Source organism: Hippoglossus stenolepis, chromosome 6 (assembly GCF_022539355.2).
Source record: "Hippoglossus stenolepis isolate QCI-W04-F060 chromosome 6, HSTE1.2, whole genome shotgun sequence".
Taxonomy (NCBI): domain Eukaryota; kingdom Metazoa; phylum Chordata; class Actinopteri; order Pleuronectiformes; family Pleuronectidae; genus Hippoglossus; species Hippoglossus stenolepis.
The window spans coordinates 17,352,115-17,366,386 of NC_061488.1; the positions used below are offsets into that span (position 1 = coordinate 17,352,115).

Genomic DNA, 14,272 nt, shown 5'->3' on the forward strand with positions numbered 1-14,272 from the left:
CAGCATCATTTGAGAGGTTAGCAGCATATCAGCAAATCCTAACCTGGTGCGTACAATGTCTTGTCACAACTGTGGAGAAAAGATGTAATCTGAGATTAAACTAAACACGGTTTCAAATTGACAGCTATTAGAACCACTTAGAACCACTGAAAAGACCAAATCCTGTGAACAAGAGCAGAGGAGGTGAAAGTGTCTCAGCAGACGGAGCAGATTGTCACATTACCATCTTCCTTTCTGCGTGCTCTTATTCCCATTCATCACAACAGCGGAGGCATCCGACATAATCCAAACAGAGTCACAGTCGTCTACAGAACTGCTGCTCCTGCTCGGCGACTGTTGGACCAAAATGAAATCCATTCTGCCCGGACACTCGTTCACAGCTGAGTGAGTGTGGACAACCTTAAGCCAGCCGGATGAGCATTCGTCAAGTCCTCAGCCGAGCCACACTTAGTCTGTGATTTGTCTTCTTTTCCTCCCTCACTCTCTCCTTCCTCTCTCTGAGCGTTTCTCTGATTTAATGGGCTCTCTCTCTCTGCCTTCTGCCTCTATGTTTGCTCTCTCCCTCTCCCAGCACCTCGAGTGCCGGGCGCTATGTTTGTCTGAGAGGGGCAGTGTGACCGAACATGAGGAGAGGTGAGAGAGGGAGGGAAGGAGGGAGAGAGAGAAAGAGAGAAACAAGCTTCATAGTGAGCATAGTTCATACAAGCACTAATTCTGCTTCTTACACCATGCACACACACACACACACCCTACACCTTACCCTAACCTTAGAGCCGAGTCGTCACTTTAAGATGTAAAGATTTACGTGACAGGCTTTTTCTCTCCAAATAGAAGTTGAGTCCTCACAATGTTAAAGTGTAAAGAGATCTCCTCACAACATGAGTGATCAAGAACACACACACACACACACACACACACACACACACACACACACACACACACACACACACACACACACACACACACACACACACACACACACACACACACACACACACACACACACACACACAATTAACCTACTGTATAATGCTGACAGGGAACAGGATCCTTGATACCAACAAGTCAGTGCCAGATAAAACAAAATGACACATTGATACAGTCTGTCTGTGTGTGTGTGTGTGTGTGTGTGCATAGTTGTGCCTGAGTGAAACACATGTAGAGATGAAGGAGATTATATTGAGAGTATACTGCAGAAAGCAAATTCAACGTTTCCTTCATTTTGACTGCATGGACACACACACAAGCAAAACACCACGCACACAAGCTCTCGTCCAAGGGTACGTGCACAGTGCACGTTATCTTTGCTACTTCCCGCCAGCATCGCTACTGGTAGTGGACATTTAGGCTTTAAACTTGGTGTAAATGACGCAGTCTCGAGTCAAATTTGAATGTCGGGGCTTGCGTACACTTGGATGACACCACAGGAGCAGTATGGAGGCATTTCATGTTTTATTACGTCTGAAGAAGGAGTCACCAGTTACTTTAATTGTATTGGATTTGGCTGAAACACTGTTTACCCCTGAGACTCCAGAGGTGTATTGTGGACTCAAACACTTCACCCACCCTTCCATCGGCATAGTAGATAATGAATGAATTTACATTTTTCTGTAAGCTTTCCCTTTAATTCTGGAACCAGGTCGACCATCTACGAGATGAATCGTGGCCATAAAACATTTAATTTGGAGCAAAAAAAAAAAAGGTACATCCCATAAACCATTGCAAACAATCCCTTTCAAACGACCTTCAGCTGCTTCTTCTTGTATTGAACATTGGAATAATTGTCATCCCTTTCACCTCTTTTCCTCAAGTCAGAGAGAGAGAAATCATGGTTGCTCTGTGGTGTAATGTTACTTAATGAGCTTTACATCCGATCATAACCGATATGATTTTCGTAGTTGTGGTAAACACTTCCATAGTAACGAGGAGCTGCACCAATCAGAGACGTAGCTGTTACACCTGAGGATTGTGGGTAGTGTAGTAGACTTGTGGCTTGTATACAACATTGTTTCACAATCTCTGTGACTGTTACAATGATATGGATGATAATGACAATTTCTATTCATAAAATGAATGAATTTTTTACTTCCAGAACCACACTGTTGAGCTCTATGGATTGACAGGTAAACATACATGTTGTGTAACTTAATAAAATAAAGGATGGGACATTGAGGACATTTGGGAAATCAGCAGACTGGGTATCAACAAATAGAAATCTAATTGTAAAATATGTATTTTTAAATAATATATTGTTTAATCATCATTTTACTTTCTCTTCTTTACACTAATTTTTTATTTCTTAAACACCACTACTACTACTACTGTACACAATATGGCAGCTTTTAGGGGCCCCAACTAAAAATAAATAAACCCCACACAATTATCTTTTCTTCCCCCATTTCATTAGTATGTGCAAACTCTCAAATCAGGAGGGAATCAGTCATCTCCCCAGAGGGCTAACACGCTGGCAAACACTATCAAAGCCACAGCAGCACAGTTACTAAGTCTGTGATCAACTCAATACTGTCACTGTGGCACAGCCAAACCACCGTCCACCACCGCCTCTCTGTTACCGTCACAAGATCGTAGTGAGGAAACACTGAAACAGGACGTCTTAGATTGTGAACAATCAAAACATAGGGAGCGATGAGAAATGTTCGCTTTGAAGAAAAGCATCAATGACACTTCAAGATTTGTGAATCCTAAAATAATATCATGTTATCACAGTTAACGCTAACACACAAAACAAAAACATTAGAGACAGAAGTGCCTGGAGAGTTTTTAAGATATTTTGCTGACTGGGATTGAAACAAGAGAAGAGACAGAGACGAGAGAGGAGAAGTGAAGACGTGAGACGGAAAGAAAGGGAAGAGGCGACGAGATCGGGTGAAACACCATACGGACGGCAGCTGTTGTGAGACAGCGAGAATATCTCGTCTCTGTATGTTTGACCTGGACATGTCAAAGATGAGACAAAGAGTGACAGAGAGGGACAGACTGTGGGTGGACGTCCCTCTCTCTCTCTCAAACCCAGACTGTGAGACAGAATCCATACAGCAAATTCCTCCAGAGCTTTCTCTGCACTTCTTTCCTTAGAAAACCACAAACGTGTGGTGTGAAAGTGTGAAACCTTGGTAAGTATCAACTATGTAGGAAAATGCAGAGTCAGGCATCGGAGGGTGCACAAATCTATGTACCAATCTGATTCCACGTCTTTAAAGTATATTGGTTTCATCCAGATAAACCAGTAGTTTCGCTGTGCTGCCACTGGTAAGTGCTGTTTTTAGAGCAGCAAAGAAGTGATTTCCAACAATGTCAGCGATCTCATATATCGAAGAACCATTACACAGAAGAGCTCGAGGAGTTCACCAAGGTGAAGGGAAAAAAGAACAAACTGCAGCAGCCAATTTTGGAAACTGCATTTAACCCAAGGAATGAATTCTGTAACTAATGGAGTCCATTGTTGTGTTCTTTTTCATTTATGACTATCAAACTAGATAATAAAGTTCTCTGGCATCATTCTATGTATGTATTTGTTTAACCTGAGCAAGAAAAACAAAACAATGACAGCAATAATTACTTCCCTGCAGGGTTAGTGGCATAGAGTTGTTAACAGAGCCTGAATCGATGTATCATTTTGTTTTATCTGGCACTGACTTGTTGGTATCAAGGATCCAGTTCCCTGTCGGCATTATAGGTCAATTATGTGTGTGTGTGTGTGTGTGTGTGTGTGTGTGTGCACACTTGTATCACTCGACTTCCAAATGGGGCCCGATTGAGAACTTCCACAGATTTATACAACTTCTCCGCAATACCACTTCAGTTAGGACGCAGTTAGGATATCCAAAAATAATAACCCCTAACCTCTACAATACAAAACCACTGCAAAGGAAACCACAAAGTGACAGCAAATAGAACAACACTCTTTTTTAATATGGATATCTTTACTGTTTTCTCAGCGCCAGATATACCATTTGTTTTAGTGTGCAGCTGTTAGAACTTTACCTCCTCTGTTTCCTTGGTATTTCTGCATTGTGGTCCAGCAGTGTTCATCAAACTCACACTCAAAACTATTCTTCTTAAAGTTACACCTTTTCACTGTGAACACAGTCCATACATAGAACTGGGTTACAAATATCATGAAGCAAGGAATAGAGACACACCAAGCTAAATCATTCATTTTAGGATATGATGAATAATATCTTGGTAATTTAATAACTAGTTGTAATATTTCAGCAATAAATATTTGTGAATCATGGAGTAGCCTACATCATTAGGGTAAATAAAAGAAATACAATAAGAAAAGGTATAAAACAGGTATAGTTTCAGAAATGGTAACAATAACTGTCTATTGTGTTAATGATTAATACATTAATTGGTCAGATTATATAATGTCAAAAATAGTTAGTTGATAAATAGCTAAAGATCGTTAATTAGTTAATGGATGTCGCCACTTTAAATAGCCAAAGATGAATAATAAAATGTTGTTACTTTGTCCAAACCACAATCCAGACATTTTGTTATGTAGAAAAAAGCACACATTTGATTTTTGTTTTTTAGCTTTATACATGAGTTTAACCATTATGTTGTTGATTCCTTTTCTGGACTACGTGTCCGAATAGTTATAGTAATAGCGATAATGTTGTGCTCCGGTAAGAACAGAAGAAAATCTCAGCTGCATCTGTTTATTCTTTGTAATGTATGTGAGGGTCACGTGTCCTCTGCACGACTTCAGCAGCTGAGAACGAGCCCGAGGACAAATGTGTGTTCATGTTGTTGTTGTCGTCGTTGTGACATACTGGCGCAATCATGGTTTGTCCTTATGTTCCTCCCTCTCGTCCTGCTCGTGGCTCTGTTAATGCACTGACTCCACTGGGCGACAAGGCAAATCATGCACAAGTCACAAAGGGACACAGAAAGACAGCGAGAGGGAGAATGGGAGGAAAAAGAGGCAGGGAAGAGGATGACAGAGGATCAAATGTATGTGTGTATGTGTGTGTGTGTGTGCGTGCGATTGTCAGCATGTCTGTGGCATTAGGCCTGAGCAGAGCGAGCGTGTCCTCGCCAGAGGAGAGAAGCTGTTGATTCAACTGGTCGTAGCCAGGGCCTTGTCGCCCTTGTCCTCATCTCTCTGTGTCCCTCTCTCACTCTCTCCAATTCCCATTCTTACTCAGTCTCGCTCTCCCCTTCCCTGTCTGCATGTCACTCTCACATATTATAAACAGGACATTTTGCTTTAATCCCAAAAGCCCCTCCTCTTGTGCTTCTTTGTCAGGTCATCATTGTAAATCTCAATCTGCACAGAAGCGGCCTAACTGGTTCAAAATAAATCCACATTCTTATGTGTGTCAGTGTGTGTGTGCGTGTGTGTGTTCATCCTTTCAGAGAATGAAAGCTGCTTCAGTGTGACACACATGTAAACATATGTGAGATCCAGATGAGGAACACTGCTGAAATGAAAATTAAATTACATCTGTATTGTTGCTTCCTAGTGTCGCTGTTGCATTTTCACTCTCGTCTGTGTATCCTGACTTCAAGCTGCCAGATTTGTCCAAATCATATCTTTTGCACAATAAAGATGGTACAAACTCTAAAACCTGAAAAATCTTTCCGGATTTTCAATTTCTTCTTCAATTACAAGGAACTTACATAACTTGTTTCAGTCTGACTGGGAAACCAGAGGGAATTTTAGGGAAATCTGTGACGCTCAAGCAGGCAATAGTCTAGTGTTTTGATTCAAAGGCAGGCTTTGTAATGTGTTTCTGAAATACTTTTTTTGTTGAAATCCTGCACATCCCAAAAGCCATCAATAAATAGTTATCTGAAAAAAATAAACAGAGCCGGTGCCTGTGGGCCTCATAGGACTGTAATTAAATGATTGGTTGGTGTAACTGTCCGTCACTAAACAACCTGCATACACCACTGAAGCAGAGTCGATGGCCAGAAGTCAGTGAGCGAGTCGCGGAAAAGTCGGCTTCAAGCAGATGTCAGTGCACGTTCATGTGTTTGGGGATGTAGCTCTGATAAGAGGGCTGATCCGAGGTGGGATGTATAGGTTGTGTTGTTTTAAGGATTACCAACCCTAACTTGAATTTATCATAATGAGGTAAATGTTGATTGTACAGTGTCATGGAATTTACACGCACCACGCCTGATCCTAATCTCAGATGACATTGATCCTGATTTACTGCAAATCTTATAGCTATTTAATAAAGTGCATACCTCCGCCAAGGTCCAACAGTCCCCTCATGAAACCACATTCACTAGATCCAGATTTTAATTTGGATCTGAACAAAATTGCAAGTATATAGGTCAGATTTTTTTTTCAGCAGGATACATAAACTACTGCATGAACTCTGAGAAATCAATGAAAATGTTGAAAACGTCCCATCTCGCAATGTTAAAAAAGTAAAGTAATAGTTAAAAAGGAAAGTAACTCATGCCTCTGCACTCTGTTTTGGATCCGCACCAAACTTTAATGACTTCTTGCCTGACACACACACCACATCATGGAAATCAGTTCAGAAACAGATTCTCAAGGTTTATTGTCTGACACCTCACAGAGGATAAAACATAATAAAAATAAAAAAGTATTTGCAGGTAGTGTTTGACTTAAGTATGTAGCCTGAGTCCTCACTGTGAATGTCGGTGTGCGAAAATAACAGCTCCAGACATATAGAAAACAGCCAATAAAACACGTCTATCATAGTGTCCTTACTGTATTTGGAGGCAGAGCTGTTAGTGTGTAGATTTTAAAATGTGAAGTGTGTGTGTTCTCACAAGTCTTTGTGCTTTGTTACAATAGCCTTAATGTAAACAGCGTGTTTAGAAGCTGCTAATCCTGAGCCAGTGATGGAAACATGCGCACCTCGAGCCTTGGCCTTCTATTTTTGCCTCCAGCATCCTCAGCACTTCAGGCATGCATCTTCCCAAGCGCGAGCTTATGGGCAGCTAGCACCTCATTACCATTCTGCAAAGCAGTTAACATAGCTCAAGATGCATTTCCTCCATCGAGCGAGTGCGGCTCAAACCTGTGCTGCACAGGAAGTTCATGCAACTGACTGTTTAATGGGGAACTGGCTGTTTCTTCAACTCTTCTTATGGAGTCTTGGATTAACAAAACTTTTATAGTTTTATCAACCTGATCTCATCACTTTACTGTGCAAGTTACATTCAGCTGAATACATACACATTCATACACCATACAGCGTTTTCTTTCACATATTCATACACTGCGGGAATTAGTAAGTAGGGGGTTCAGTGTCTTGCCTAAGGACAGGCAAGGAGACTGAGAAGAGCCGGGAATCGAACTTCCGACCTTATGGGTAGTGGCCGCTCCGCTCTACTTCACGAGCCGCCCACAGCAGTTGCTTAATCATCAAGGTCCTGCCGGAGATCAACCCAAACTCTGTCAGCTGCAACTTTTACTTCATGGTTTCTTTATTGTTTGTTTTTGAAGAGCGGGTCATTTTCTGTCCGAATTGAGAGTAGACTCTTCTTACTGTTTGACTCATTCAATACTGAGTGACTGCCTGGTATGCTTGGCAACTGATCCGTTCACTGAAAGATTAAATCATTAACCTGGATGGTGGTGGTTAAACACTCGAGAAAGAAAGAAAAGATAAGGAAGGATAAGGAAAGAAAAGAAAAGAAAAGAAGGAATGACAAGAAAAGACTTGTGCGTCTGTCTGAAATACACAGACCACAAACTTTTCATTCCTGACTGTGTATGTTGCCTGTGATCTGTGGTCAGTGGTCAGTGGAAAAGGAAAACAACTGGCAAAAAACCCCAATGGTTTTTCAGCAAAACAGCATTTAGCTGCGTCCGCACTGGTTTTCACTCAGCATAGCTGAACCTTAAATCCAATGAGAGTGCCTTAAGATGCAGTACCTGTAGTAACCACTAGATGCTGACCCCAAAAGTCATCCCTGATTGGAGGTCAAATGTCTTTCTACAAGTCAATACAAGCTGAGATCTCAAAAGTGCATGTCGCTCTTCTATTATGTCTTCATGACAGTTTAAAAATATGTCTGACAGTAAAGCTTTGAGGGCGTAAGGTGTGTGTGAGCACCACAGCATTCAATCACAGCCTGTTGGACCCACCTCTCCTCCACTCAAGTGTGTTTTCCAGCTCCATGAAGGTAAAGTAATTCAACACACAGTGCAAAACGTATACATGCACTGACCCACTTTACAAAAGGTGCGGACTGGCTTGACATGCATGTTGACCATCACTCTAGTGACACCAATGTGACAAACAAACCCTACTTTTTAAAAACAGGCTGAACCAGGAGATCCAGGCTGTGTGACTCAACAGCGACAGCTCCGGGTTGCGGGGGACAAATCGACCCAGTGGGGGAGCGAACGAGACGGGTCTATTTTGGCCGTCCAACTGACTGAGGCCGCCCCACAGCTCCGTCTTCTGGAACAGACCCTGGCGGCCTTAAATCACCATGAGCTGTTTGGGTTCACTCAGCGTGAACTGTGACTGGTGACTGGACTTTTTTAATCATATTGTTCTCACAGAAGCCACTCTCTCTCTGTGTGTGTGTGTGTGTGTGTGTGTGTGTGTGTGTGTGTGTGTGTGTGTGTGTGTGTGTGTGTGTGTGTGAAATGTGATACCTACAGTAGCTGTGCGGACTAACAAAATAACCATGAAGGCATGGCAGGATGCTAAAGACAACCTACAGTGAGAAAGAAAAAAAACATGAGAAAACCGCTACAGTTTATAAATTTGGCAAAACACTGGGTTTAAAGTTTATTTTTTAATCCTATTCCTGATAATAGGCCTACATCTTGCAGCAGTACATTACTGACCAGCTGCTGTTATCTGTCTAATAATTCCAGATATCTGTGTGTGTGTGTTTGTGGCTCACATATCTTAAGAACTGTCTATATTATCTGCTTCACACATGGCATGTGTATTGTTAAGATCCCACGGACGTGCAGTGTCGAACTTGGTGTGATTTGGACATGTGATACATTCAATATTAATAGACTCATCAACGCAAGCAACGTTTTGGATCGCGACAACAAATGTGTTCACGACAATGGCAACGACAACTGACTCTCCAGTTCATGGTTCTGGGTTCTGAGTCGAGCTTCGCTGACCTGCAACCAGCATCACCGCAGGCCAAGTTAACAGGCCATTCTAATCAGGCAGGTTTACAACGGGCACTGCACTAGTCTATAGTAAAGAAAATTTCCATCCATGGCCTTGACCCAGCTCTGGCCTGCTGGCGAGGTCTTATACAGTCCTTTATGTTGACTCATACAGTACTTGTTCCTTGGGCTGGTACTAATGCTGTGACGCCCATATGATGCGCGTGCAACTCTGACCTACGATGTCAGGTCACAGCAGGCCTGGAGAAAAAAGAAGCCGGAGATCACATCAGTAACAAATTGCAGCAGAGGCACGTTCTCCTGTGAGGCACTTTCTACCTTGTTTCTTAACTTAATCTCTGATGTAAATGAATAGTTTAACATTCAGAGAGAACAGATAGATTAGTCTGTCATGGTGGGTTTTATTACTTTAGGAGATGGGCAGGCTGTTCCCCTGCTTGCCGTCTTTGTGCTGCTCACTCAGCTTCACATTTACTGAAAAGATGCGAGTGTGGTTTCAATCCTCTCATTCAGGTCTAAGCAACACAAATATGTGTATTTCCCAAAATATCAAACTATAATTCAATAAACATGTTGGCAGATTTAGAGTGACCAAGGATTCTGATATCTATGATTGTGTGTGAAATTTGGTGCAGCTTGATTACGATAAAGGAGACTGTTGGACCTTGGTGGAGGCATATGTGCTTTACTGAATGACATTCTAGTTCCCTGTGAATCCAGTTCATCCTGTTTTGTTCTCTCTTGCAATTAAGTTATTAAAAAAATTATATAGCAAAATGTCATCAAGTCTGATGCTATGATTTGACATAAGAGTTTGAATGAGCATTCAGCTAAAACAGAGTCTATATGCTGAGCATGAGTATGGTGACCTGGTATCTCTGTTTGTGACTGTCACTGCTGGTGGTCTGCCCTGCAAAGCTGGGGCCACTTTCCCATGCTTCTCTCTGTCTATCTGTCTAGACAAGAACACACACACACACACACACACACACACACACACACACACACACACACACACACACACACACACACACACACACACACACACACACACACACACACACACACACACACACACACACACACACACACACACACACGGACTGAAGGGCATAATTTATCTCATCCGCTCAAAGATCAGAAATAGCATAAAAACCTCGAAACTCTGGTTCTTTCTGGGAGTTTTTCTCTCCTCCTCTAGTATCTTCACTCTGGCTCATGTGCTTGATAAAGAGGAAATCCTCCTTAATGCAAGGTGTTAATGACTCTTAGCATCTCAGGAAATAGGACAAATTAGAACCCTACCAAATTAAAACTCACGAGTCATGTTTCCACTATCTGTATATAAACCTACTTACACTACTACTACTACTACTACTACTACTTCTTATCTTTAAGAATAAAGGGCTGTGCGATATTGCCCAAAATTATATAAAAATAAAACATTTCATATCAGTGGATATCGATAATCATGAAGATAAATGTAATATTGCTATTTCTTTATTGCTCCGAGTGAAGGTTTTGGTTTCAAACTCTTCTTTATGACCATAGAATGACAAACATTTGATAAACAGCAAAACGTTTCAGAAATCGGAGGTGGACAGGTGATGCTGACCCAACACAAACAACAGCCTGGAACCTCTGAGGTGGAAGCCGGGTGGTATAAGAGCTGCTGAGGCCTGAGAACAGCATCTAGAGGCCAGCGAGTACACCTGCACTCTAGAGGAGACAAAAAAACGTCCCCAGCAGCTGGTTAAACAACACACACACAAACACACACGGGGGAAAAAAAGAAAAACCTTCAGCCTTTTATTTATAACCTCACCCACAGCAGAGAAGAAGCCTCAGAGCAGAGAAGACGCAGCCACACACACACACAGACAGACAGACAGTAACAGCTGGTTACTGGAGCGAAGTCTCACAGTTCAGGTCACACAGCAGCTACACTCTACTTTAGGAATAACAGCTAAAGGCCACAGCACTTATTTCTTGTACTTTTATCTATAGATTACTTTTTTTCGTTTATTGCTTCGCCTATAATAAAAAGAATATTGGCAAATGTCCACCACAAGTTTTACAGATCTAAAGTTGCATAAATAAGCACTTATTAACAGCCAAACACCTCAATAAATATTATTTCTTTAAAAAGGTTCAAATAAATTCTTTACAATTGTGAAGCTGAAACAAACGATTCTTCAGTCAGATTCAACAAGTCAAAGATGAAGATAAAGTGCCATAATATTTCAAGTTTGAAATATCAAAATTTTTTAACTTATGCCAACACACACACACACACACACACACACACACACGTCTCCATGACTTCTGAGAACTTTACATAGATTTTCCGCAGACTTACTATAACCTTTACCACAATTACTTCTTGCCCAACACTAACCCGAACCACAGCCACAACTTAAACAAAACCTAACAACATGTTCTTATGATTTACGTTCTATGGGGATAAGGAAGACAAGCACACTGAACGTGATTTAGGTCCCAACAAAATGGGTAATACCTGGACCAGACACACACACACACACACACAGGAAATTGTATAATGATGGGCTTGTGGATTTGTAGTATAAAGACAAATATCTCACGAACAAGACTCCATGAGGAACATGTGAGCTGCACAGATGAAAAAAATCTGCTCTTTCACGAGGAGTCAAATCCTCAATCATGCTAATTCTGATCCACACCAGAGACACTGTCCGGCATGTGTGAGTGTGTATGTGTGTGTGTGTGTGTGTGTGTGAGTGTGTCATCACATCATCAATTTTACATTTTTCCCACTGACTGCCAGCAGAGCACATATTTGGGAGGTCTCATCTATCACCTTCTCCTTAGCTCCTGATTAAAAGAGATCTACATGGATTCATCAAACCTCTATTGATGTGAACTCTATTAGACAGAAACACAATCCTCTGGGTGCTGATGATCATTTGAAAACATTAAATAAATTAGCCATTAATAAAAAGTTGTTAGTGTGCAGAGTGAAACTGTGTAAATTCTGGGCCAGGCGGGTCAAACATGTAAAGCCTTTGAGGACATATGATTTTATTTTCTCTCCCACCGAGAGCCTAACCTGCACATAATCATCATAGCTCTCCTCTCAGGAAATCTACAAAGTTCCTATATTTGGTTAAAAATCTGTGGACGGCAGACGAAACAGTCTAATAATGCTCTGATATGTCTTGTAATATATATCGCTGACTGAAAATAAAGAATGAAAAAACTTATCAGGTTTAGTGTGATTGTGACATGTGCAGCAGCAGCATATTATGTGATCAAATTGGAAATGAATATTGATTGAAGCAATTACATAATGCTGAAGTCAACTGACCTTTCTGCCTGATAGTCACAGAGGAGGATCTGCAGCAGTAACACACTGCAGATACATGAAGATACATGAAGATTTAAGGCAGACATCTGAGCCTCAACACTATTTTATCTTTTTCATGTATGTGTCAAGATAAAAGCACACTTTTCTACAGTTTTTCAGACGTGTCAACATTCACACACAGGACTGGGCTTTTAAAACTGAGGCACCAGGAGGAGACATTGACCTGTTCATCAAATATTCTCTTATAAAGAAATCGCCAGAGGGCAAAAAGCCACCACCACCATCATCACTCATTCTCATTCATCATCATCAGTCACTCCACTGTACCAACTTCAAACTCACTCATCTCATCGTAGCGGAAGTGTAACATCCGTCAGTGGTCCACCATGTTAAGATCGACTATAAAATACATGATCGATCAAATAAGTAATCGATCATCAGCCCGACACTGACTAACTTCATGCATGCGGCTGCTCTCTACCTTGCGTGTCGCTCCTCGTGTCCAGACTGCGGCCGGTGCGGGACTCGGTGCGGAAACACGCTGCTGCGGACACCGGAGACGCCGCCCGGCTGTGCGTGCACCTGGAGGTGTGGCGGTGGAGGCCCCTCCGTCTCCTGCTGCTGCTGCTCAGCGGTGTCACCGCGTCCTGCCGGTGCCACACAGTCTGTCCACGAGGCAGCGGGGGCGCGCCGCGGGGGCGCACGCAGAGTTCAGTGAGAAATCAATGGACAGACAGAGAGAAGAGGAAGAGACCGAAACCACAGAGAACAAGAAAAGAGTCTCTGAGCATCACGCGTTCACTTATTACACCCAATGGGATCACTCACTCCAATTTAACGTTGCAGCTTTATACACACAACACAACCACAGAGAATTCATGTGTTGGGTACATTTGTGTTAATTAATCAATTCAACTGTTTTCATGAGCTACATATGATTTATTTGTTATTATCTTTACTGAGTCTGTAATTATTATTAATATTATGATCATTATTGTTGTTGTTTTTATTGTTATTATTCTACATTGATGACCTGAGGCTGTCCTCTCTTTTTCTACGGGTGTAAGTGTAAATAAAAACATGAAACTGAATCATCCTCCCTCTGAACATCACATTATGAAACAATTACACAAAATATCAAAAGTAAGTAAACAACTATTTATGATGAATGTTTATACTCTATAATGCATGAAGCAGAAACATAGTGTTAACATCACTTAGTCAGTTAAAACACATCAGTTTAGATTGATTCCTTTAAGTGTAACAGCTTTCACATGAATTTATTTAAACCTAAGTTAATTATGGGAATCAGCACTATCAGGGTCTACTTCTCCAGGTTAAGCTAAACAATAACTCTGAGGAAATAACTCAAGTATATTTATTTTCTTCTTTTACTTCTAAACAGGAGCAACTAATCGTTTCCAGATAATAATCGAACACTTTAGATATTAACATTTCTGATCATCTTCTCTCATCAGCTGAATGTGTGTTATTGTAAGAGCATGCAGCAGATTCCAGAATGAAGATGCCTCACGTGCCTCTGCTGTTTACATCACTGCTTCCTTTCTCGTGGGAACGATGCAGAGCGGCTTATTATAGGGAGCAGAGAAAGTTCCTTTGGGGTTTTCATCACTTCCGCAGAAGAAACATGGCTGATGGCTGTTCATACAGAGAGTAATTATCATTAAAACAGAACAGGAAAGAATGAGTTACATCCGCAGACTTCTAGGGTTTTTAATATTAAGAGGAAACATAAACATTTTGATCTGCTGGGATCTCAGATTCTTACGTACACCCACATA

The 14,272-nt window shown here is 41.4% G+C and overlaps 1 protein-coding gene across 2 annotated transcripts in view; it reads right to left on the reverse strand.

The window, feature by feature from the left end:
• Positions 1 to 643, reverse strand: part of LOC118110646 — a 28,127-nt gene extending 27,484 nt beyond the window's left edge. Inside the window, exon 1 of one of the 2 annotated variants that reach the window (XM_035158588.2) lies at positions 224 to 638. In XM_035158588.2, coding sequence (XP_035014479.2) covers positions 224 to 226 — 3 coding nt within the window. In that variant the 5' untranslated portion in view covers positions 227 to 638. Of the gene's footprint in view, positions 1 to 223 lie in introns of both variants that reach the window. The other variant, XM_047340425.1, reaches the window with a different exon arrangement.
• Between the last annotated feature and the right edge of the window lie 13,629 nt (positions 644 to 14,272).